The sequence below is a fragment of the Anopheles coluzzii genome, chromosome 2 (assembly GCF_943734685.1).
Source record: "Anopheles coluzzii chromosome 2, AcolN3, whole genome shotgun sequence".
Classification (NCBI taxonomy): Eukaryota; Metazoa; Arthropoda; class Insecta; order Diptera; family Culicidae; genus Anopheles; species Anopheles coluzzii.
Genome location: NC_064670.1, coordinates 50,465,530 through 50,491,299, shown reverse-complemented (window position 1 = coordinate 50,491,299; position 25,770 = coordinate 50,465,530). Strand labels below are relative to the sequence as shown.

Sequence of the window (25,770 nt, the reverse complement as noted above, 5' to 3'; positions counted from 1 at the left end):
TTTACCATTTAGTTTTTTTCTCACATTTTATATAATAAACACTTAAATTAAGTGCAAAAATAAAACAAAAAATGCATTCTTCTGGCCCGCGGCACTGGATCATTTACTGAATTAAAAATTTGGCTCTTTACCTCAAACATTTTATGATCCCTTTATATACCCTATTAATGATTCCATGCTTTTGTAATATATACATATTATTCTGTATAGAATTACAACTAGGCTCGAGTTGATGCCAAAATGTGTTGGCACGTCCAGTTAAGACGAGTATATTTGCTCATCCGAGTTCACCAACTGGTTGCTGATAGATAGTTTAGTTTTAATAAGTTCTTTAGACCATAGGTTTTCATAAAATGCTCTTTTTATTATAAATACACCTCCATTTTTTTATACATTTTCATAATGCTTGATTTCGATTCTTTCACAAACGGTTCATTTGGCTCGGGGTTTCAGTTTGATTTGTGGTTTTTAGTAGACGTGCACACATTTCTTGGGCAAGAAAAACTTGACGGTCTTGGTGACCGACTTGTTGCTCATGTCCGGGTTGACTCCCTTGCGGATCTGCTGCTTGTACAGCTGAGCCACGGAATCGGTAGCGTCACGGCAGTGGACATCGACGTACTTGGGAGCCTTCTCGGTAGCCTTGCATTGCGAAGCGCAAGTTGGGAGCGGACGGCTAGTGAAGCAAATCTTGTCACCCTGCTCGACGTACTGAGCCTGGTATTTCACGGGGCACTCCTTTTCGGTGTATTGCTGCTTCTCAAAGAAGTGCTCACGGTTTGGCTTGCGCTCTTCCGACGAGGACGAGTTGGAATCATCAGATTCATCCGACGACGACGAAGACTCGGACGAGGATGAGTCCGAAAGATCAAAGTCCTTGTAGTAGTAGTTGTAACGCTGACGTCCGGCTTCCTGCTCGCTGATGACGTTGCCGAAGTAGTACTGGGGCTTGACGCAGTGCTGCTGAGCCTTCTGGTGGTACTCGGTGAAGTAGGCCTGAGCTGGCCCACTGCAGTTCATGCCGGTGAGCGCGTACGAAGCGGCAAAGTATTCAGGCTTGCGCATGACGCACTGGTCGGGGGTGATGAAGTCGTCCTCTCCTTCGCCATTGTTGGTACCGCAAAGACCGACGAAGTTGTTGAAGTACGACTGGTCGGCGAAGAAACGGGCACGGTATCCGTCGAACACGATCTTGATGTCGTCATCGCGGAAGCTGATCTCCAGCTCGTTGCCAGGCAGGGCATAGACGCGGATCAGCGGCTGATCGCCACCATCATCATTGGTGTACATTTCGACGGCGTACTTCTCGTGGATCTGCTGGGGCTTGCCATTGATGTAGACCATCGGGAGCTCGTGTCCGTGGGGGATGATATCGATGTTGTAGTCGTTCTGCTTGTACTGGCCAAGGATAGCCTTCAAGAAGAGCTGGTTGTCCTCGCCGTGACGGGCCAGGATGGTGATCTGCTCATCCTCTCCGAAGCCGTTCTTCCAGTTGTATTCGTAGTCCGAGTTCATGAAGTGCGAGTCCTGGGCGTAGAAATAGTAGTCAGGCTTGACGGTGTGCAGCACAACATGCCAGCAGTTGCCAAGCTCATAGTCGTAGGTCTTTCCATCGAAGGTGTTGACGAATTTGTTCGACACAGCGCAAGATGCTGTAGAGGAAAGAAAACAATTATTGGTATCTTTGGAGCGTGTAATATTGATGATGTTCCGCCAGTATACTTACGATGGTAGTTTCCGCGGTAAGCGTAGTTGAACATGCGCTCGTAGTAGTCAAAGTCGGGGTGGACGGAGAAGAAGTAACGGGCGTATTCGCTTTCGATCGGGTAGTTCTGGATAGCGAAGCTACGGTCAGATCCGTAGAAGGAAGCGTTGTAGTAATCAAAGTACGGAGCCAGCTGGAAGTCGATCTGGAACTGGTTGTGCTTGCCCTGGAAGAAGTAGTCCTCGTTCCAGTACGGGAAGGTGAAGTAACGAGCGTAGTCGAAGAACTGGTAGGTCAGGTTCTTTGCATAGTTCGAGACATCCTTGTACTCAAAGTTGAACGAGTACTGATCGAAGTATCCGGCCTGGCGAGTGGCGTTTTGACATGCGGGCAGTTGGAAGTATCCCTGGTCCATCTGCTGCTTGCAGCTCTGGCCAGCCTCGGAGATACGCAGGAAGTGGCGGTAGGGCTCCGACTGGATCAGCTTACCCTTCATCGAGACGTGCGATCCTCCCTGGCACTTCTCACCGTATGCCAGCTCCCAGTTCATGCTTCCGACCTTGTCAAAGTTGAGAACATTGAGGAAGTTGAGCTTGGGCATGTTCGGGTACTGGTTGGTGGCCGAGAAGCACATCTGGAACTGCTTGCCAGAGAACGGAATGAACTCGAAGAAGGCACTGGACGACACGTACGGGCTGAAGGACAGGAACATCAACAGACGCTCCTTCTCGTCGACTGGGCTGTCGGCATAGGCGGTGGTAAACACGAACTCAGCCTTCTGCTGCTTGCCCTCGAACACGATTCCGAAATCGTAGACATTGACGTCGCTGTTGCGAATACCGGCACCAGCGTTGCGCATGAACTGCTCCTGTCGGCGCTGGCTTCCGGCGTAGTAGACGAAGGGCTGGGCGTAGTTGTACTCGTTGTAGAATCCAGAGTATCCGTGGCGACTCTTCGGGTGTTTCACATCGGCGGTCTGGAAGTCCTGGTCGTAGTCGGCCTGCTTGTGCTGCAGCACAAACTTGACATTCTTCACGCTGGTGCGCTGAGCATCGTAGTACAGGTTAAACTGATGGTAGTGGTAGGTCTCCGAGGCGAACGGATAGACCAGCGCAGACCAGTAGTCGTGCTGCTCAATGTGCTTCATCAGGTAGGCGTAGTCGATGAAGTCCTTGTCGTACTTGGCCTGGAAGCGCAGAGCAACGCCGGTCAGCGACTGACCGAACGACTGCTCGAACGACTTGGTGGTTTGGGCGCGATCGTGCAGAATGTGCACGCTCGGCTGCTCGGCCATCGGGCGCAGATCGGCGATGTCCTTGTATCCGGTGTACGGCCACGAGCTCATGTGGAAGAGTAGCACGTCCTTCTTGGGCTCCAGCGGCTGCACGTTCACTTCAAAGTCGTTGTTCTCAAAGTCGAAGCCAAAGTCGAAGCTGAATGGCAGGTATCCCTGGAACTTCTTCTGGTAACCGGCGACATAACGCTGGTGGTCGAAGGGCGTAATGAAGCCAACCTTGGCATCAACCAGGCGAGAGTAGGCCATGTTCACATCAGCGGATCCGTTGAACCAACGGGGCATATGGATAAAGTCGTCGTTCTCCTTCTCGGGGTATCCAGTGGGGGTCTTGAAAATGCTCGGGTAGGTGGTGGCAGAGGCCTCGAACTCGAACTTCATCAGAGTCGGGGTCTTCAGGCTGTAGTGGAATGGCAGACCGGTGGCCAGCGGGAAGGCCATGGTGACAACGTTCTGCTGATAGAACTTGGTCATGTTGTAGGCGAAACCATCCTCGAAGTCCTCGAAGTACTTCTTCACAAGGCTCGGGAACTGCTCAATGGTCTGGTTGTTGAAGGCGAAGAAGCGCTCTCCGTTGAAGATCTGGAACATGAACTGACCCTCCAGCTCCTCAGCCTCCTCGGGATCGATGTTCAGCAGCTTGGCGATGCGGGTGGTGGACCACTTCTGGAACTCCTCCTGGTTCTTGTTTCCGAACTGCTCGTAGTAATCGTTCTGGTACTTGTGGTTCTTGTTGTACTGGCTGAAGTAGTCCTTGAACAGGTGCGGATACTGCTTGTAGTACTTGTAGTAGTAGTCGCTAGACTTGTACTCCTGGTGCTTGTTGTAGCTGTCGTACTGCTTGTCGAGCAAATCGAAGAACGTCTCCATGCTCGAGATCAGGTAGTAGAAGGTCGAGAAACGCTTCAGGCCACCCATGTTCTTGCGCAGGTGGAAGAAGAAGCCGCTCGGGACGTAGTGGTCGTCAGCAGCGATCTGGGAGAAGTACATGCGGTACGAGAGCTCAAGCTCCTTGAAGGCAAAATCACGCAGGAAAGTGCCAGAGTACTGCAGGCTAAAGTCACGGGGGTTCAGGTGCTTGACAGCGGCCTGTGCGTTCTGGGAGAACTCGTAATCATCATCAAACTCATCAGCCTCGGAAGCGCTCTCCAGAGCGGTCTTGACGGCAGCGCGGACGTACGTGCTCGGGTCGTAGTGGGTCTGCTCAGCCATACGCTGGAGCATGTATACCGGGGGCTTCGTGCGGATCAGCAGGTACACTGCGGCACAACGGACCTCATGGGCATCTCCGGTGTTCTGGTACACCTTGAACAGCACAGAGCGAGCCAGACGCGGGTAGTTCTCGACCAGACGGTCCAGAGCGACAATGAAAGCCAGACGCTGGAAGTGGGTCACTGGGATCTTGCCTTCCAGGTACGGTTCGAAAACGTTCAGGATCTCGGGGTGTCCCAAATGTCCAAGACAGCGGATGTACACCTGCACCTTCACGCTGTCACCAGCCTTGACGGCTTCACGCAGCTGGTGCGCGAACCACGGCACAACCTTGTGAGCCACGATCTTGTAGTCGGCATCAGCCAAACGGCCGAAGCTATACACCGGGTAGTAGTTGTAGGCCGAACGGTTGTTGACCTGGGCACGGTTCAGGAAGTCACAGTAGGAAATGAGAGCGGTGGTGTTCAGGTACTCCTGATGCTGGACAGCGTTAGACGTTACCAGCAGGAAGTACTCGTGCATCACCGTTTCGGTCGGGTAGCGGATGGTCTTGGGCAGAGTAGCGATGACGCTGGCAGCTTCATCACCACGCAGTTTCTTCTCTTCGATCAACTCCTTGATCACCTTGAAGGCAGGCGGGGTACCGGCCTGGGACAAAGCGTCGCGGAAAGTGTTCCAGGCGTCAACCTTCTTGGCGAACGACTCGCTGTGGTTGCTGCCCTCTTCGCGTTCCTTCTGCGAAACAAACAGCTTCTGGCAAACGTCGTAGATGTCCTGGTAGTGCATGGTGCGCAGAACACGGGCCAAAATGGTGAACTTGTTCAGCGTGTTCGACTTGGGGACCTGGGAGATTTCCTGCAGCTCGTCGGCGATCTCGTAGGCCAGCTTGTAGGCGTAGCGAGAGGCATCGACGTTGTGGGCGTACTGCACGCTGTATCCCTTGTATCCAGTGAAGTAGGGAAGGAAGGGAGTCTGAGGGGCATCCTTCATGCTTTCCGGGATCGGCTGGTAGAACTCCTCGCTGCTCAGCGAGTCGGAGTCGGACTCGGAAGAGCTGTAGAAGTCGTGCTCATCCGACTCCGAAGAGCTGGACGAAGAGCTGCTGGACGAAGAATCATCGGAGCTAGACGAGTCGGACGAGGTGTCGTTTTGCTTACGCAGACGGTACTGGTCGCGCTTGTACGCTTCGTAGTACTGCTTCTCCTTGAAGGCATTCAGATCACGACGGTTGCGGTTTCCACGACGCTCGACTTCCTTAGCCTGCTTCTTGTACTGCTCAGCCGGGCTGATTTTGAAGTTTTCCGCTTCCTCCTCCGAGCTAGAGCTGGACGAGTCCGAAGAGCTGGACGAGTCAGAGTCGGAATCCGAAGACGACGACGACGACGACGACGAAGAGTCATCGGTCTCGTTGGCCGGACGAACGAAGTTGTTCTTATCATGAGCCATGTTGTAGCTGTACACCAGGTCGACGAAGACCTGACGATCGTCAGCTGGGCCTTCGGGGTACTTATCGTAGGGCGTGATTTCATTGAGCGTCATGTTGACCTGAGCGTAGACCATAGCCTTCTGGCTGTTGACCAGCGACGGGCTGACCACAACCTTGTTGACGGTGGACACCGACTGGATGGTATAGTTGTACCAGTTGCCGGTCAGATACATCTGGGTCACTTCCGACTTGGTCATGATGTTACCCATCTGGTTGGTGTTTGGCTTGAAGTCGCTGAACCCGCTGAAGCCAAAGTGGAAGCCCATGCGCTGCTCGCAATGGTCAAAGTTGCGGGACTTGACAACATGGAACACATGCTGGTCCTCCTCGAGCCACTGGGGCTGAGGAACCCATTCCTTGTGGGACTGGAAGTGGAATTCCGGGACTGGGTTGACGTCGTAAAGGGTTTCACATTCGCCGGTCACCGATGGCTCCATGGTCTTGTACACACCGGTGAGGGTGTTGTTTTCCGGGAACTGGTTGAACTCCGACTTGATCACGTACGCTCCCTGGGTGTCCAGCTGCAGCTGGCTGACCCAGCCCTTGAGCATGTTGACCTCGTGGTTGGGGACCGTCTTCTCAACATAGAAGCCCTTGACGGCTCCCTTGTTGTAGTAGATTCCGAAGGGCTTCGAGCTGAATGGCATCGGCTGCCATTTCAGGTTGAAGCGCGACAGTTCAGTGCGGTATCCACGGGGCAGATACTCGTTGAACGCCGCGTACGTCGGACGGTCAATGTAGGCAACGACGTAGTTGTGATCCTTGGGACGGATCACCAAATAGCCGTGCGTCACAATGCCGGTCCAGTAGTCCTCGAGGTCCGGCAGAGCGGTCATGGTTTTCGTCGTCACGTTGTACACGTACTCCTTGTTCGGTTCCCAGGCACCGAACTCGAAGCCCGTCTTGTTGAACGGGCGAGAGGAGGGGAACTCATACTCGTACGAGTACTGGTACGCCGTACACAACCCCACTGTAAAGCATAAAGCAGCACACCAACAGATTAGTTATATTGCACGGCAGATGAAATCCTTCGAATGGAATAGCCAACGATTGAATGAATAACACTTACCAAGCGTGAGGAGGAGTAACTTCGCAATCATGGTTCGGTTGTTCGCAGTTGCCCGGATGCTTTGAATGCACTCCAAAGCTCGAATGTGCCTTCTGGTGGTCGCAGGATCATCTTTTATACCTCAAATTTGCTGATCTCACAGTCCTGCTATCATCAAATCTTTTCAGCTGCTTCGAATAGTGTAATGACCGCCGTTTTAAACGATGAAATAATTTTTACTGCCCACATGTTTACAGTTCGATTCTTATCAGTGCAGCACAACGTCTGTGGTGAAATAGGTTAAAGATGGGAGTGTATGGAAGTTTTATTTTTTGTGCTTCAGCGCCAATTGCTTCAACGGTAGTTGATTGTTTGCCTTTTTACTTTAACGCTTATACGATGCATGATCGTTGATGATGATGATCGTTGAAACTTTTTGCATATGAGGCAAGTTTTTGGCAAATTTTTGGCAAATAAAATATATTAAAAAAAAATAAAAAACATTTTAAACATGAATTGTACCATTTTCGCAAATGTGACCCAAAAGAACCTAAAAGCGAAAAATCATGTTAAATGATTACTAAAATTGTCTCAGACAAAACTAAAGACGAAGAACAACTAGACAACATGAAAATTTGGATTTATCATCTCGCATAATCCAAGTTGTTACCAGTCTCCCAGTTACTCAAACATTTGTTGCTTTTTTGTGACAAGGACTATTTTAATTCATTCTTCGCAAACAATTCTCCAGTTTAAAAGCGAAAAACTCACCTAACACTACCTGATGTTTACATTACCATAATAAATTGCCTTCAGATAAATTATCATGTTTCTTATAACATATAACACTCGTTCTTTTATTATCCAATACAGCAAGGGCACATTAAAACCACCAACGCATCCTTTCTAATACAACCGGCGGACAATGCATCGAACAGTGATGCACGTATTCTACACCGCATCCAACGGCTCATGACCGACAAAACCAGTTCCGGAAACGATGGACGAACGCTAGTCGATGGCCCGATCACACCGGCGCAGGATTGTGCTGTTCGAACAGATCATGAAGCTGGTAAGTAGATCCATTTGAGATGCACTTTTGCTATATGTAATGGAGTAAGAAATGTGCTTGTGATGTGTACTAGTTAAAGACGAAAATCAAACTTCAATAATAGAAAGATAGAGAATTGTGAAATATTCACTAAGTATTTTCTTGTCAAAACGAATATAATATAGTTCCCGTTAGCTAAAGGTAACGTCAAAATGGCCCTCAACAACGAAGCAATGCGGGTCGCGAACTGAACAGTTTAGAGACCCCTGGGATACATGGGTGATGAAATATCATCGGAGTCGCCCAGCTGTGCTACGACTGGCTTGTTTTCGGTGTAACGTATGTCGTTTGGCTATACTGAGTACTAGCCACATTCATATTATGCAATTCTAACTTGTGTCTTTTTCCGTGGATGAGTATGCATTACACAATTTCAACAAGCTGTTTACCTACGGCCACTGAAACTTATTACTTCATTTATGTTATCGAAAACAACCGACGTGCGTACCCCACCAAATGATTGAAACAGTCTGAGGTTTCGCATATAGCGCATCGAAATGAAGGTTGGTTAGTGGTAGATCGACGTAGACCTAAGCTATCTAAACATACGTTGCTCGCAAATTCGCTACTTTAGCTCTCATTCGATTTGCTGACCGATTCTACCCCGTTAATGTGCCGCGCATACCGCACCGTCCACTAATGTTTGAGTGTGGAATGTTTCGCTCTGCTTTGTCAAAAGAATCTCAAGATTTGGAAAGTGTTACTCACCGTTCGACATCGATCGGAATGTAACAGGAATGCGGTAGCTTGTTTACGTTACTATCAAAAACAGCATCAAGATCATTATCATCTACGTCGGTAACCATCGTCTACTGTAATTATCAGATTCTATACCGGTTCCCTTTTTCTAGTACATTTACTTCCACAATGCACTGTGTTTACCAAACATTTAACATAGGCAGTACTGCATACAGCCTAAACCTCGAGATTTTTTCCTCACAATATTTCCCTGCTTCCTACGTATAGTAAACCGTGCCGGGGTTGGGCATATTTTTACCTTCAGAGTAAGGGCTGGCTTTAAAACTCCCTCGAATGTGTTTACACATTAAAATCAATTTGTGGCGAGTGATTAAGTGTGTGTTTGAATACTACACTCATTAACGCGTATGCGTGGTCGGCTATTTTACCATTGGGCAGATTTTTGTCTAGTAGCGAATCTTGATCGTGACCCTGGCCTACGAACGCTTTTGTAGCTGCGCTTGTTATGTTTATTGCTCTCTTCAATACGATTCAGTAGGCTAGTTTACCGTAAAAGTAGATCGATGATGTCAGTTTTTTCAATTAATTGTACTATATCGCATCAATTCGCAAGCAAGGCCAGTACTTTGTGTTACCAGGCAGTAATAAAATAAATCTGAAGTACATTTAATCCCCTCTTTGAAGGATATGAAAATGTAACCGATAGTGAGGTCATATCCGTCAGTTAACTTGACGGATGTCAATTTAGTAGATAATATTAGCAAAGAAATGTGGGCCGGTCTAATGGTACAGTCGTCAACTCGTACAACTAAACAACATGCCCGTCATGAACTCAAGCCCCGAATAGACCGTGCTCCCATACGTAGAACTGACTATCCTGCTATTGGTAAGCAATAAGTCACTGAGACTCAAGCTCACCTCACTAGTCGGTACAAGCAGGCCTTGACCGACAACAGTTGTTGTTTATTTGTTTATATGTTTGTTTATTAAAGTAAACCCATCGAACTCATTTGGTTTAAACGGGTAAACTTACATAGTTGTGCCAAAGAAAAAAAAAGATTAGCAAAAAAAGACAAGATATATTTTGTTTCGATAACATTAAACTATATGATTTTTTATCACGCAATATTTAACTCCAAAATATTGTATTCAGAATATAAAAAAGCTCGTTCATGGCTTACGAATCAACTATATAATAACCAAGCCAAAAAAGTTAATCTATGCGGATGTAACGCTATTTTCCAACTTTCGAATTTAATCTACAATCAAACTACTTTAAAATTGCCACTAGGCTATTACAATGTCTATGTAATGGAGACGTGTATCTTCGTACGTGATGGTACGATACCTGATCATTGATCTTCATAAACAGTTTAGTGTATAGATCTGTCCAGTGGCATGCGTTACAACTCGAATGTGACCTAAATGCAGTCTAGACCCAGGAATGTTCATCAGAATGATCGCTGGTCAATGGTCAAACAATGGTTTAAAACTTTCAATTTTTGGAAAAAGACCATACTAAGAAATTCAGATTATATTGTGCTTAGTTTAAAAAAAAGCAATACGGCAGGGCCGTTCCTCCTGAATCAAAAAGATAACAAAGTTAAATGTATTCTAATTACAATGACATTTATTACGAATACACACCATTATACAGATTCCCAATGTGCTATGTTAATTTGTAATAGAAAATGTAATACAAGGTCATCGATTCATTAGACCAGTCATTCGAGTATAATTCAAGCGCTTTGTGATCCATGTGATTAACCTCGTACCTTTCTTTTGCAACTTGATCTTCTAATATATCACTTTTCACTCACATATTTTCTCTCTGCTCAGCTCCGTATGTTACATTGTTGCAAATATACAGCTACTTCCTATGTTTGGGGTTTTGGCGGCTTCGTACTAGATATTTTGCCCGGGAGTAAAATAGTAGTTATCATAATTACGCTAAGCCCGCCCTCTCTTGGTGCTATCTTTTACTATCATACCCAGCTTCCGTCACCCCTACATGTTCAACCGTAGTGATCTGTGGTTTAGGGCGTCTGAGTCGCAAAACAGTTGTGAACCGCCCAGACGATGACGCTGGTCCAAGGCGTTTCATTACACGGTGCAGATTATCAGCGACATGATCGAACGCAACCAATTTATGCTTATTTTTAATTTCGATCCCTCGAGGGGACCACACCCTTTCTTCCCCTTGGTTTGGTCGCTTACGAAATAATCGATCGATAACCACTAAGTCCCGAGGCGTATAGTACGGACATCCGAACGGTTGTGTTTCGATCACACACGCCTTTTTCGCTGTTTTTCTCGGCATTTAGGTGTACATAACGGGATGTGCTTGTACTCTTATGGTCGTTGGGGAACCTCGCGCTGAGAACAACTTAATCAAAAGAGTATATCATCGAAGGAATGCTATTTGCTTTTCGTTCCACCTTCTCTCATCGCTCCTCTTACTCCTTCATATTGCAATCAAGCCTACATGCATCGAGACACATGATCTTTCAACCTTTGAAGACGATGCCAAACGGTATTTTCTGATCAGGTAAATAATCATTGTATGTTAGGGCATAAAGAATAAGGCTACGTATTTACTACTACAAATTAAATACCCTGACATATAAAATCAAACTTACGCTTTTACTTGCACAACTTACCCTTTACTGAAAAATATATCAAAACGTCATTCCTTGTTACTTAAAAACGCATCACTAAGACGATGTGGGAAAGCTTTTAAATGCATCCAATGTGATCAGAATGATGTATGATTTATTATATGCAAGCTCTTTTCTCTTCAATCAGTGGCTCTGCTACCTCGCAGCTACCCAGACAAGCTGGCGGCATATTTGCATAAGAAGATTAAATGTACCCACTGTGCTGGAGTGCATTGTTAAGCAATCATGTGCCCACGCGCGTCTCGTGCAGAAGCGTGCTGAGTTTGGCTTTCATTCACCAACATACGATTCAATGGCAGACTTTCGTGAAGGAATCGTCCAACGGAGACATCGCACCTAGTAGCTTGACGTACCTGCATAGCATTGCCACAGAAAAGAACACCGTGATCATGAAACCTAATCATTAGCCGTATCCCGTTCAAATAGATCGGTTCTTCTATTGTGAGCCAGAATGCGTTTCCTGCGGCAGTGTCTCATGCGTCCTGATGTATGACATATGTTGCCAGGCTTATGCACAATATCTTCCACCCATGTTGGCTCAGCCACGTTGCATAATTTGCACGCTGCCAGACACCATTGAGGAAACGCACTTTTCTGCAGTCGCACCCTGCGTCTAGGTGGAAATTAATGGAAGGTTTATGGCCACGTAGGCAGCAGCAGCGGCGTTGCATTCGCCCACCTATTATGCAGAGGTGCGTAATTTCATGTCGTTGATGTCGTTGGAAATATTAAAGAAATACATGTATCCTCCAGCCACCCGCAACTCAGTAACGGTCTATGATTCATAAAGCCTCGTTAACATAGATTTGTATTACTGTTGAATACCTTGCCGAGCCCTTTATTGGACCTGGCCTCATGTGAGTTTGCTATTGCTGACTGGTTAGTCACGTGTATGGGTAAGAACTATGGAGTTCCGACAAATATTTCCCATCTATCGCTGCGACCCTAACAGAAATATACCATATAATCATTTTATTGAATTTTAGCGTTTATTAAATCAGAACAGTTGCAATATTTAGTGCAAATAAAGGTCGAATTCACTTTTCCATTTACACGCAATCTTCAAATGCAAATAAACGGCTTTAACCATGACTTAAATTTGTCCGTAAATTAGTTAATAGTTTCTGCAAATATCTCTAACTTGGAATTGATTTTATTGGCGAATCAAAAAAAAAACTACGGTTTCCATCGGTTCAGTTTCGGATTCATCTTACTCTCAATGTATAAGCATCATGCAAACGTCCATTATATCGTTAGTCCCGCAGTACGAAAGTGTACAAGGGGCGTTTAGTTATGCTTGTCAATCATAAAAAGATCACTTCGGCCAGGCCCAGTGGATAAAGACCGCATTGGAGGGCGAGTGTCAACAGCCGCCAGGGAGGGTAGCTTGAACGTGACGAGGGCGACAGAAATTGATAAGCAAACAAATTGCGCTATGTTCGATCCAATTGGGCAAAGCATAGCATAGCGTGTACGGAGCGTATCAAATGCGCGTCACTTTCGGTATACATCACTTAGCCTTCGCATCGTGGTTAGATCCTACGCATCGGCCCTACTGTCGGGCAATGTTCGCATCTGGTTAACATTGACGACCGCGTTCACCGAACCAACCGCAGATGATAAGTCAAACAATCGATTCCGCCGATCGCATGGTGCGCGGTGAAACGGTCAAGCGACTGACCAAGAAGATGTTTTCTCCCAAACGGTGACCTTCGGGCGTGTGCGGCGCATCAGTATGCACGACGGTACACGGTTGCTAACGGTTGGGTAACGCCGCTCCGCTGGCAGCACGTTGACTTCGGGAGACCCAACCCCGTTTTGGAGCAGCACAGAACGAAGCTCCCACCTGATCACCGGGCCAAGATCGCTGTTGATAGGCTGTAAATGTTAAGGTTGATTAAATAAACCTGAACGAAGGGCTTCGGCTCACGTTTGCCACCTGCGATGCGCTTCGCTGATGATTATCAGCAGCAGCCCACGGTAAAACATCGCCCTCAGCACGGCCAAAGGGCAAGCCTTTTGGTGGTTGTGCGGTTGCTGGAGCGTTTTGCCGCATACGTATTGTGCCCGTTACCTACCCGATTCGACACCTGCTCGACCAGACCATGAATCAACAGCGGTGAGCTTAAACAGAAATCCTATCAGTACATAATTCATTGACCGATTATTAAATCTTGGCTCGCTAATTGGCGATAAAGTGAACATCTTCTAGCGTCGTTTGCTATTCAGATGTTTTTTTTTGCCCGTACCCGATTGTGCCCTGACTAAACGCTGATGGACAGATACGTATTATGTATGTTCAGTCTCAGTAGATGGAATCGGCTCGGCAACATCACACCACATCATACCCATACGTACAAAAAGATACATTCCCACCAACCAACAGATCAATGTGTCATGTCGTAGAATAGATGTATCGATGCAAGAACGTGTTAAAAATTAATTTTATACGTTTTTGAAATTCTCGTCACTGCAACTCTGTCTGTCTGGCTCGCGCGAAGGACCTGGTTGCTCCTGCGTGGCTGCTTCGCACCTTTTCTGATGAGATAGCCACCAACAAACGGCAACACCTTGTAAGGAATTTCATACACAACATGTCCCCCGCCCGTTCCAGCATAGACTATATTATCGCCTACCGCAGTCGCAATGTGATGGCTGTCGTTAGGTGAAACATGAAATCTAATTATGTAAATTGCCTGCTAAAATCTTTGACTGACGTGTAACAACAGTTTTCGGGTTTCTGTGGAGTTACTTTTTTTTTCCTTCTTGGAAGTTGCTTGCTGTTTTTTTTATTGGCAAACTATGTTTAGAGTTTCTTCTTCCTAGTTCGCCCGTACAACGCGTCCGTTCAATGGTGGTCGGCTTTTAGCATATTGGTAGCGATGTAGGCCCCCCCAACAGAGAGGGGGAGAACCGACACACACCCAATAAACAACCACTCAGTAAAGCAGAAATGAGCATTGAATGGAGCTATGGGATAATCTAGGCATATTTTTTGGCTATCCCTGTCAGCAAAACGAATACTGTGAAGCGAGGACGAATGGCAAAAACAAGAACTCCACCAAACAAACAGGTTCCAGCCGAATTCGATGATTGATCGAACAGTCGTCAAAAGGTAGCTCGTAATGATCGACGCGCACGGGAATTGCGATTGGAACGAGCAGCCCACGAGCTTGGCGTTTGGGGGCTGGAAGGATAAAAAGGGATAAAAGCCAAAAATGCCGCCCGCCGATTACCAGCTGACACGGGGCACGGCAACATCTCCATCAAGCAGAAACAGGGCACGTGCTGCCCGATAGACAAAATTGTTTCGGCACGATTCCGTTTTGACGAATCGATGATCAACTGTATAAGAACCTCTCGTAATGTGCTTGGTATTTCCATATACACCCTAAGGCTAATGCTAATTCTTTGCATGCGAGTAACTCACCTATATCAGCTATGTGCAAGGCTCTCAACAGCTCCATTTTTTATTCTAACTTTAGTACTGCAGCGGTAAAAAATAACATATTTTTAGGCGCAAGAATCGAAGTAGATTGGGAATTGTAGGGTAGGATAGCTTAAACTATGTTTTAATTATGGAGACGCTATGCTATTGAAATTAAATAAAGAAATAACAACAATACAGGTATTCCTCGATATACGCTATTAATGCGGACGGGAGGCAATAGTGTACCAATAATATTAGCGCTAAGTCAAATTTTGAGGTTTTCAGTCAAATTATAGCGAATTTTCGTATAATTTTGCTTAAAATGGTAGATTTTAGCCACTAAATTAGGAATTTGATGTGATTTCAATTTTAATTAGGTAATAATTTTGTACTTTTTAATTATTTTTTTTTTAATTCGACCAATAGTTAATTTATTTTGCATTTGACATTTGATGTGTCAAAGCAGTACAATTTGCTCAAAGAACTGTCAAATTAAAAAAAAATCGCGTGTATCAAGTATGGCATATATCGGGGAATTACTATAATAATATTATATCATAATTTTGCCCGTTATTCCATTAGTTTCTACTCTTCTTCCAACTTTTCATTCAACGATTCAATGACGAATGTAACGTTTCAACCACCACTGCACACCATCAAAAAACAACCAGCTTAACTTGAACTACTTTTATTGATTGTTATTACGACCGTGAATTTGCAAAAACGTGTCTTATTTCATCCTCAGAAATGTGCTCTTCTCGATCAGATCTTGGCACGCTATTTGCCAAAATGCGATCTAGGTCAATCCCACGACGCGTTACTACATTTAATATTCAGTCCAAGTTGATTAAAAACAACGGTTAAATTACCTGAACCAATTATTCGCTCAGCTCATCCGAACTTGGTTCTGTTCCGGGCACTCTTGCAATCTACAGAACCTAGGTCAAATTCTAGTATTTGCATATACTTTTAGTAATCAAGATTAATGGACGAAACTACGATATACACAAGGCTTAGCGTACAGGTTGAAGAGAAGAGAGCAACTCAAAAATCAGGTCAACGATCACACTAATACTTAAAGTACGATAAAATATTACCCACCTGGGAATGGGTTGTGAATCTTTCACTATCTCTTTAGTTCGCTTCCCGCTTCCGTGGTGATTGCGTAATTTCTCGCAAGGTCGTTCCATGATGAATCGCATTATTTGTTCCCCAGCGCGAGTTCACCCGTCCCCTGTCATCCCCTGCCCAGCCCCTTCAGGAAGCACGCACGGTGCCACGACAACAATCCCAGCTGACAACCCGGGCGAAGGCATTGCCCGAGAATCTGGCACCCGTATCATCGTAGTTGACAAAACATCATCCCCCCTGCCATTCAAGATCAGCAACGTACGCGGTGCTTTAGCCTCTCCGTATCAACACACACTGCTCACTGATAGTGTTTGCCTTCTGCTTAGGAAACTAATAAACGCGAACAAGTTGTTGACCGCTCCAATGTAAACAGCTTCGGGTTACTGAAACAAAACTGAAAGGCCCAGCTAACTGACTCATCGATTGGCGTTGATAGGCAACCGTTCGGTACCAGGTGTTTTGTGAGAAAGCGGAATCTTGATAACAGCTAATTTAACATTTTTCAACAAATAGTATCTGAGCTTTGCTAGAAGATTCCTATTTTGAACCACTGGATGGTACATGTGATTGGTTTTTGAGCATCGCATTATAAGCACGAGTTAATGGGAAGCTTTTTTTAATTTACTTGTAAATGAGCGAACATTTATCACAGAGCCTTCACACCTCCATCATAACACATTCAAGCATAATCCAGTCAGTGTTAGAGTGCTGCTCTGTGCACTCACCTTTGCCGCTCAAGTGGATGAGCAGTACTTACCAGCTTTACATAAATTACAGCTCCACTCATAAAAAGAGATCAGGGCAAACACAAATCATGACCGGTCTTCCTACTCGCCTTCAACATGTTATGTAAAATGGCACCCGAGGCCCATAAGTGACATCGCCCTCGTCGGTTGCAACGTTCCTTCACCGAATGCACTGCACTGCAAGAGGAGGTGCGCAATAACGTTTACCACACGTCTAAAGGTTGCATCCTACACTAGAGTCTTCAAATTGCAAATTGTTTACTATTTTCGGTTTAACGGCTGCATCCGCTCCATCGTACCTCTCGCTTTTGGGCAATCACGGTGACACTGTTTCCACACCATAAAAAATAACTAGTGTCCCAGTTTGCTTTTTAAAGGGAAAAAACGATTCATCACATGACTCGAAAGTCAGATGTCGCTTTAGTGACAATGGATTGAATGATCTGTAGTGGAATGTACACGTCTGTACGGGAAAACAAACGTGCGCAGAGATACGAACCTATCGAACCTAAATTTGGCCCATACAGTACTACCCCAAGCTTTCCCAGAATGTGGGTCGAGAGCGGGTTCTATCGGTGCTGGAAACAATGTTTTTCTCTCTCGTGACACTCGCGGCCGCCTTTGCGGTTGAGCAATAACATCCCATGCAACGACCCACCAAACCCACACAGTTTCAATGGCTCAATAAAAATCGCTCCTTTATGATGCTGTTTACGTGATATGTTGTGTTATTTTATTTTATTGCACTTTTTGTCAACCACCTGTGTGTACTTCCTTCACCTTGCGGCTTTCTACACTGCGCGCAATGTGATCGTGCAACATGATCCCAAAACTACTACCGCGCCCATTTGCACGAATCATGCGCGTTCCGTTTTTTTCTGTAATTTTTATTTGTCTCGTTGTCACAATCGACTCCCCAAAAACTGTATATACTGTCTCGCTCTTGTCTACGTGAATTCCGGTTTGTGTTTTTTTTTTTACTATTCCGTGACTCAGGTACGGGAAACAAGTTGTTTTGCCGACGTCGTGTCTGCAAAAGCCGAAAGACTGCTCATGTGAACGGATGCTGCCCGCGGAGCAGCACCAAGAAGTCAAGGATGGTTGGCCGCAGTGCTTGCCGTTTGGTATGCGCAACTGATTTGCATGAAAAAGACCGCCCAAAAAACCTGCACAACTCGTTCTCGGTGCCGGAAATCGATCCGTTTGGATGAGTATGAGAAGATGCTCAGTTGGGCGAGGTTTGGTGCCGAAAAAAAAGCAAATAAATTTGTATCATATATGTTTATAGATTCCGTACAGTTGCACCATTATTTGCGTGATCAATAGTTTTATTCTTATTTTAAAATTTTGAATCGTCCAAACTGTTTCTGAGTTAAATACCATTAGGTTTGCATAAAGATCGTCTTTGTCAAAAGTGATTAAAATAGTTGTACATAATTTATCCCTTCAACATTGACAAATTTACCCCTTTTCGATCATCCCTCGCACAGTGCCAACATCCGTACGCGTTTCATTAAAAATGCCAACACAACTAACTCATAAAATCAATTCCAATCCGCGGGTGTTATCAGATCATCCAAAATTCCATATAATTCAAATTAGATCCCATTCTCACGCAAACTATTCATTGGCCCGTTTAACCAGTTAGTCTTGATTTGTCGTAAATACTTCGGCAATAATTTACGAGCAGTATTAGCCGATTGATCGTTAACGAGCGTTATGGAAGTTTCATCGTCAGCTTCAGCCACATTTCGCACACGTGTTCCCTGTTCCATTGATCCAAATTTATCGTTCGACCGAGAGCTAATAGATTCGGTGGTGATTTATTGCACATACTTGGTCAATTTTTTTACCCTTGTTTATTCTTTGGAGCACGTTTTGATAACTAATGTGTGTCAAGGATGATCCGGTTAATGCATCCGAGAGATGCATTTTCTTTCCTCACTTTGTTGCTAGCTGATTGCTTACAAAACAATCTGGTAATTTGCCTTTTCTTACCCCCTTGAATGCAGTCGTGAGAAACAGAAGGTTTACTACAACACGACTACAGCCCGCTGCAGCAAACTGACGGACACCATATGCTTTAAAAACATGGCAATGCAATTTTCAGATGCATGTTCTGCCGAACATGCTTTCCTCAACTTGTGTTGTAACGATCCCTGCAGTGAATAACTCGTCGTAAACTATTGTAGAAATACACACCGAGGGAATGGTTTAATTTATTTCAAACATATTGTTCTCGCCGTTATACTGTTGCCCGATAGGAAAGTAATTGTTGCTCTAGTGGGGGTTTTCTTTTTATTGAACAACTTGTCTCACGCGCGCGCGCCCAGCAAGCAGTCTGCCCGCAAGCATGCTTTAATTAATTTCAACATCGTAAAACAATTGTACAACGAAAACGCTTTCCGTTCAAAGTGTCTCCACCCCCCCCCTCTCCTCTGTCAACGAGCCACAATCCCGCTTGCCGTGTAGGTGCCGTTCGATAGGCGCTTATCGCAATTGAATATCTTCAATAAAGGTGTTTTACAAGCGTTGTTTGCTGTTGTTATTCTTTGCTCTTTTTTCATTCAGTCCTTCGAGCGAAGTTCGCTGTGGATTGAAACATGCGGCACGAATTTACTGCCGCCGACGGACATTACTCCCGTGGGAAAGATAGAGGACCGGTGATCAGCTGGGGTAATGGATTAACTTCTTGTGATTAATTAAACTGTCGATAAGCTGATCTGGTTCCCATTACACGCTGCGCGTTGTTGGTTTTCAAAACCGACCGTTAAGCGACTGTTGGATCGGAAAGGGGGTTCGTGTCTTATGCATGCACTCAAGTTTTTTTTTTTAATATTTTGAACGAGTCAGCCTGGCTGGTGTCGCGAACAGCGTGTATACCGCCACGCGTATGATGTACACGAGTTTTTAAACATAAGGCTAAGTCTATAAAAAGTTTGATTAATCAAACGCTTCTACAATGGGGCATCAGTTGCTTGACTAGCAGTTTTGTATCTTTTTACCGGCCAGCCAATTAGCTGTTTAATTGTATAAACACTGGTTGATATAGCTCTAGTATTTGTACCGATTACCTTGTTATTCCATCACTGGCTGCTTATTAGTTGGGGTTGAACAATTTTCTCGTAGCAGTATAGAAACCGTTCGAACGTCCGCACAAACAATGTCCTCACTATGCTCTTTCCCTAATGCACCTCAACGATGGTCGATGGAGTTAAAAACGAAACAAACGCGCTTGAGCTAGTGTTTAAGCAGACGCTGACAGGAAAATTCCATTTCAAGGGCAATGCGACTGGCATGCTGTGTAAATCTAGCGTTGCCAGTCAATCTGCTAATAACCTTTTATTCGCTGAAAAAGATAGAATCTCATCTCACGAAGTTGCGCTTTGGCTTATCCATTCAAAGTCACCATTCCGTGTCAGACCGAGTAAATGGTAAGGTGTGAACATTTTCTAGCACAGAAAATGTAAATTCCGATCGTCACTATTCTTCTTTGGGATGTATAAAACTGAACATCAACCAAGAACCTGTACAGCGCAATCTGCATAATGCACTCTCGTCAGAATTATGCTTCATTTCAGTGCTTGCGTCTCGTCGACCGATTATAGTGTACGCATCTTCATCCAACCTTTCAAAATTGGACAGTGAAACAGTCGTTATACCCAGCTGCATCGAGTACTTGTATCTATCTTCTTCAATCTGACAGAATCCATGCAGTGTGTTGATGGATACCGTCTACCATCAACATGGACACACGAGTGATAGCATGCAAACAGCGGTCTGCACGTTGCGTGGCACATAAATGATAAATTACCATTGGCGCCTTTATACAGCAAATAGCTTGCTTCCTGGGTCTCTGTAGTGCATCGTCCCGACGGCAGCTCTCTTTATCGTTACCCCTCACGAAGACGGGCCAGTACGAATGCAGGCACGCTCCTCGCAGCCACTCACTTCCCTTTCGATAAGACGCACGTACCAATTAGCTTAATCGCCAATTAAAACCTAATCAATTTCCCACAGCCAGACAAGGACCAGGAGAAGGCGCGAGCTTGGCGTATCAACGACTGTGTTACCAATTAGCGCGATTTATAATAGCACGCACTATCACGGCATGTGCTGCGACCGATCGCTTGACAAACCTAAAACGTAACGTTTATGCGTTGTTGGATTTTGGCCCGTGCAGTGAAAGGAGCAATTTTTTGTGTGCCAGTTTTTTTTATGTTTTAGCAAAATGTCAGTTCTTGCAGTTAACAACTAAACACACCATTATATATTTAAAATCCTTTACAGCTATGCTTACAACAGCGGCAAGCGTTAAAGATGGTCATAAATCGACTTGCATTTCATCATTAGTCGTAAATGGCTAACATAGCTAACACCTGCATGCACACGCTTTTTGTTTCTTCATCGATTCCAAGGATGCACCAACGGACTTTAAGTACAAACCGCAGACATAATCGACTGTAAGAGGTATATAACAAATGCTGCCGCAGTGTCACACGGACAGGTGACTAATCGTTCATCGAACAAATCAACCCTCACGCGTCTTGCGCAACGCATCTATGCCCGGAGCGCACCACAGGATTCCAAACGCGATGGAATGTTAAAACCAATGCAACAAAGCGCGCCATGGTAGACTCGCTGGCGCACGCGGAACGAGCCGCTACGTACGCCTCGTGGCTTCAAACCGATAGCACTGATTGACAAGCCGGTTTGGCAAATTGACCGACTGGCTGACAGTGAGTTAGTTGGTGCAGTCCGTCCAAACAGTGCTTACCGCCTCCACCACTAGCTCCACCATCTAACCAACCAGGTGTGCACAAGTGACAAAATCAACACGCACTCATAAATATCTATCAAACGCACCAACTGGACGGCTGGAACAAATCGGCACTCCACCGAGCTGACAGTGAAGTTTAAGTTGCTGTAAAGTGGCATCGAACCGCCCGATTGCCCGCACGCTGCACTTCCATCGGCTTCGTAGGACACTGCAGGACGCTCCGTGCCGGTGCGGCCTGCCCCATGCACCAAAAGCTACTTCAACACTCCTTCAACCGTCCGGTCTGGCTAACAACAAATTATCTAACAAAATAAGGCAAGTCTCTGCGTCATCGAGACTAATCGTCGGTGACTAAAGTGACCCTTGGAGGCTTGGTTGGAGTGGAAAAATGATCGACCGGCAAGACAGGTTGCTTGGCCGACCGGTAAAAGCCGGGCTGCTTTGCATCGTTTTTGTTCCAAATCACCGCGACAGGAGGCGGACAGCTTTTCATGGTGTGTTTTGTTTTTTCTTCGGTACCACACAAGCGTTCACTACTCGGTCAGTCTTCCATTCGGTGCACTGGCACAGGTGTCGGAGGTGCTAAGCATTAGAAATCATTAATTTGATTAGCATAATATTTTAATTTTAAAGAGTGCCACTTGGCTCGTGTTGAGACACGAACAAAAAGGGTAAAGCAAAAAAAAACGTTTTGATGGGTAGGAAGGTGTGGGGAATCCGGGGTAGTTTTTTACTGTTCCATTCAATGCAGCTCCAGCATGTGGTTAGTGGGGCCACATCAATTGATTGAGCACAACCGTAATCGGTACGGTGTGGTTTGGATACGTTAAAAATAAACAATAATAAACCTAACCCAATAGTAAGCATAAAGCACGGTTCAATATATACACTTACATTACTTAAAGCGTTCGCGTTACTTTACTATTGTCCACCATAATTTGAAATATTGTTTTCTAAATCCTCTGTTTTAATCTAGCTTATCGTTATCTTCATCTTACCTAAATATCTCAAATATGGTTCAACACATTTGTATTCTACTTGTACAAGCGTTTAATATTTTATGTTTGTTGCTGTTACAATTCGCTTCAATTAATGTTTCATAACATTCTTTGCTTTTTTCCAGCTGATCGGTCATTAGGTTCAGAACCAACGGATAACAATTATTTCAGTCGGCATAGTCGAAGACGACGCAGCCCGGAACATTTCGCCAACAACGATTACACGGTCGAGGTGCTGGTGGTGGTCGATAACCAAATGCAGCGATATCACGAAACAAACCTCAAAACCTACGTTTTAACGCTGATGTCCATTGTAAGTATTGTTGCCTGTACATAGTGCTTAATTTCTTGAGACTCTTACATCTTAGAACAGTGCTATTTTAGGTGTTTTTTTCAAGCATATTTTACTCGTAATCATGTAAACATTCGTTACATTACATTACAAGCTATTTTCTATTTTCTCGGAGGTTTGTTACTTGCACAAAGTGAACATGAAGGCCAGTATATTTTGTCCTAATTGCAACCTTATAGATGCTAATCGCATAATTCAATCAATAAATTGTTCAATTTGTGTGTCATGTAAATTGATTTGAAGTATGAAAAACACTACACAGGTAATACATCTATGCAGATTACGATCACATCGATCATTTTTCATTTAGGTAACGCTATACCGATCGAACGGTAAAATAATATTTCACGCCCATAACATATTCAATTACAAACTGCAGAAGCGCTTTAACTGTTTTTACCTTCTCTCGTCCATTGCAATCAGTAAAAGATATCTTAAATGCGAATTCCTCTATTTTTTACGGACCATTACCATGAACGCAAAGATCGATACCATCGAATAGTCTTGCCGCGAGCGTTCAATGCAGTTCTTTATCGCAATTGCCACCTAGGTTCGGAAATTGAATTGTTCTACCAGGAATGTGCTACAAATTACGCGCTACTGCATGCGGATACAGTCCCGCTGGTAGCGAAACCATAAATAAACAGCTCTATGCAGCTGCAAATCGTGCTGCACCAGTTGCTGTACCGTTGCGAACGTTCTACCTATCGAAATTGCTTAATCTCGCGCGTCATAAATTATGCTACGGTTATTGCGGCAGCAATTTGTGGCGAGATGGTGTTTTTTTTCTATTTTGTTTTATAAAGGTTTTGTTTTACTCACAATTTCCTGCTGTGTCTTACCTGTATGGTAGTATTCTTCCATAGCTTCACACTCAAGTTTCTTCACATCTTGTTGGTTTATTTTCCTCCCTCAAAAAGGTTTCCAGTGTGTATGCTGACGCTAGCATAGGATCTTCGATGAAAATAGCGGTGACCCATATATCTTACATTCATCACGACCTTGATGCACAAACGACCGCCGCGAAGAAGGGCCTAGAAGGTAAGAACGATATGCACATCGTATTTTTGTTGCTTTTTCCTCTTGCTGTGTTCCTTAAAGGCTTGAGGTTTGATTTTTTATTAGAAACCAAATATCTTTTCTTCGTCTCCGTCTTTGTCTACATTCCACATCGTACGATTTCCCACGAAAGATGTTTCTTCTTGCCTTTCTTCTGCATCATGCCATTCTCGTCAAACACAAAGCCTCCAATCCAACCGATATAGTATAACCAGCATGTTTTATAAACGCAACGAAACAAAATGACGACATGAAGAAAATAATCCTTTTTTGCCTATCTCCAAGCACGCTTTAACCACTTTTGCTCTGAAACAACGGCTCGCCGCTTCATGGCTGAGCCGGCACGTGTGTAGGAGTTAGGGTGACAACGATACCGCCAGCAAACATCGGGCTGACAATCAGCGGTGCATGGGGGCCCCCATGTGAAAACTCTATTACCAGTCCCGATGACAAATGGGACAACTCTTGTAAACATTTGTCTAGAGTCCGTTAGAATGTTGCTGCACGTTACATCGCCTGCATTAGCAGCTGCAGTGTACCAAACGTTTACGTTCCCCCAGTAACTGCTGTGCAACGGAATGTTTTTTTTCGCAAAATTTATCTTGAGTACTCCGCTGCGTTAAACAAACTATCCTGCTGGCTAGCTCGGGCTGCCTGTTGTACGCCTTTGTCCCTGTGGTGTGCGAGAATTTGAGCAATGTATTTGCGCCATCGACGACTCCACCAACCCGTCGTTAGCTGGAAGTTAGTGGCACACGCTTAGAGGATGAATATTGTTTTACTGAAAGAGAATCAATAAACCAGCTGCGCATGCGTTTGTGCGAAAATCCTCTCCCCCCTTTCCACACCCACTTCCCTGGCGATAACTTAACAAGTACTCAAGTTTGTTGCAAATCTAATCTCGAGACCCCAACCGGGTGTAGGACCCTGTTGCTGGCTTAACATTTATTGCAACATTGCACCATCGTGTCTGAGCTAGGGACTGAGCACAAAGAGTCGTTTAGCAAATACATTACGAGCTCTCTATAATTAATAAAGCTATTGAATGCTATTTGCTGAATTGGCACTGCATAGGAACATTCCAATTTTGAATGAAGTTGTTTCAACTAAAATTTATTCACATGCTTTCATTGAGATTTTCCTTTCTTCCTCTTCTTTTTGGCATAACAACCGCTGTCGGTCAAGGCCAGCCTGTACCACTAGAGAGCTTAGCTTTTACTGACTTTTACTGATAACACAAAGCAGGATAGTGGGTTCTTGGTATGAGGACACGGTACATTCGGGGCTTGAACCCATCAAGGGAATGTTGTTAAATCGTACGATTTGACGACTGTACCATCAGACCGGCGTTCTTTCTAACAGTAAGAATTCTAACAATTCTTTGGCATACGTGTTTATCGTATGCTATGTTGCTTACTTACTTACTAAGTTATTAACTAACTTGATGTCTTACGTACTTGCTTACATTCTTACTTCCTTACTTTATTGCTTTCTTACTTTGGTAATGTCTTATTTTTTTTATTTATTTTTTGTTATTTATTTTTAAAATGGTGTCATCCAGTTTGAAATACATTTGTTATTTAATATAGTATTTCACATGGGACTTTTCAACACAACTATCGAACGCTTGAATAAAGCTTGGGTTTCATCGCCTAATCTGTTTGTCCATTTTTTTTTTCTTCCGCTAATGACAGGGGTGTCTGCTTCCGATATGCTGCAAGATTTTTGCCGGTTTAAGCAATCGACAAACATCCATCATGACGTTGCACTGTTACTGACCCGTGAACAAATCTGTCGCAATCCGGCCGAGAACAACTGCGACACGCTCGGGCTGGCAGAGCTGGGCACGATCTGCCGGGATACGGCGTGCGCCATCGTGCAGGATAACGGGCTGTCGGCATCTTTTACCATCGCTCATGAACTTGGCCACGTGTAAGTATCGCCAGGTTGGGTACGGTTTGTTTTGTTTCATTTATTTTTATTGCTTGCCACGGGAATGCACGACTTGAACTTCATGGACCAGTACGGCTAAACTGGACAA

General features: G+C 44.9%; 2 protein-coding genes across 9 annotated transcripts in view; one reads left to right on the top strand and one right to left on the bottom strand.

The window, feature by feature from the left end:
* Positions 1–25,770, top strand: part of LOC120948177 (A disintegrin and metalloproteinase with thrombospondin motifs 9) — a 146,602-nt gene that overhangs the window by 100,905 nt on the left and 19,927 nt on the right. For all 8 annotated transcript variants that reach the window (XM_040364236.2, XM_040364242.2, XM_040364238.2 and 5 more), the window contains 4 exons: positions 7,619–7,817; positions 22,444–22,631; positions 23,591–23,711; positions 25,424–25,661. In XM_040364236.2, the coding sequence (XP_040220170.2) occupies positions 7,619–7,817; positions 22,444–22,631; positions 23,591–23,711; positions 25,424–25,661 (746 nt within the window). The remainder of the gene's footprint in view (positions 1–7,618; positions 7,818–22,443; positions 22,632–23,590; positions 23,712–25,423; positions 25,662–25,770) is intronic.
* Positions 344–6,869, bottom strand: LOC120948171 (vitellogenin-A1-like). Its single transcript, XM_040364232.2, has 3 exons — positions 6,767–6,869; positions 1,727–6,667; positions 344–1,652 (listed from the first exon to the last, which is right to left on the bottom strand). Exons 1-3 carry the CDS (start codon positions 6,795–6,797, stop codon positions 469–471), a joined length of 6,156 nt encoding a protein of 2,051 aa, XP_040220166.2. The 5' UTR covers positions 6,798–6,869; the 3' UTR covers positions 344–468.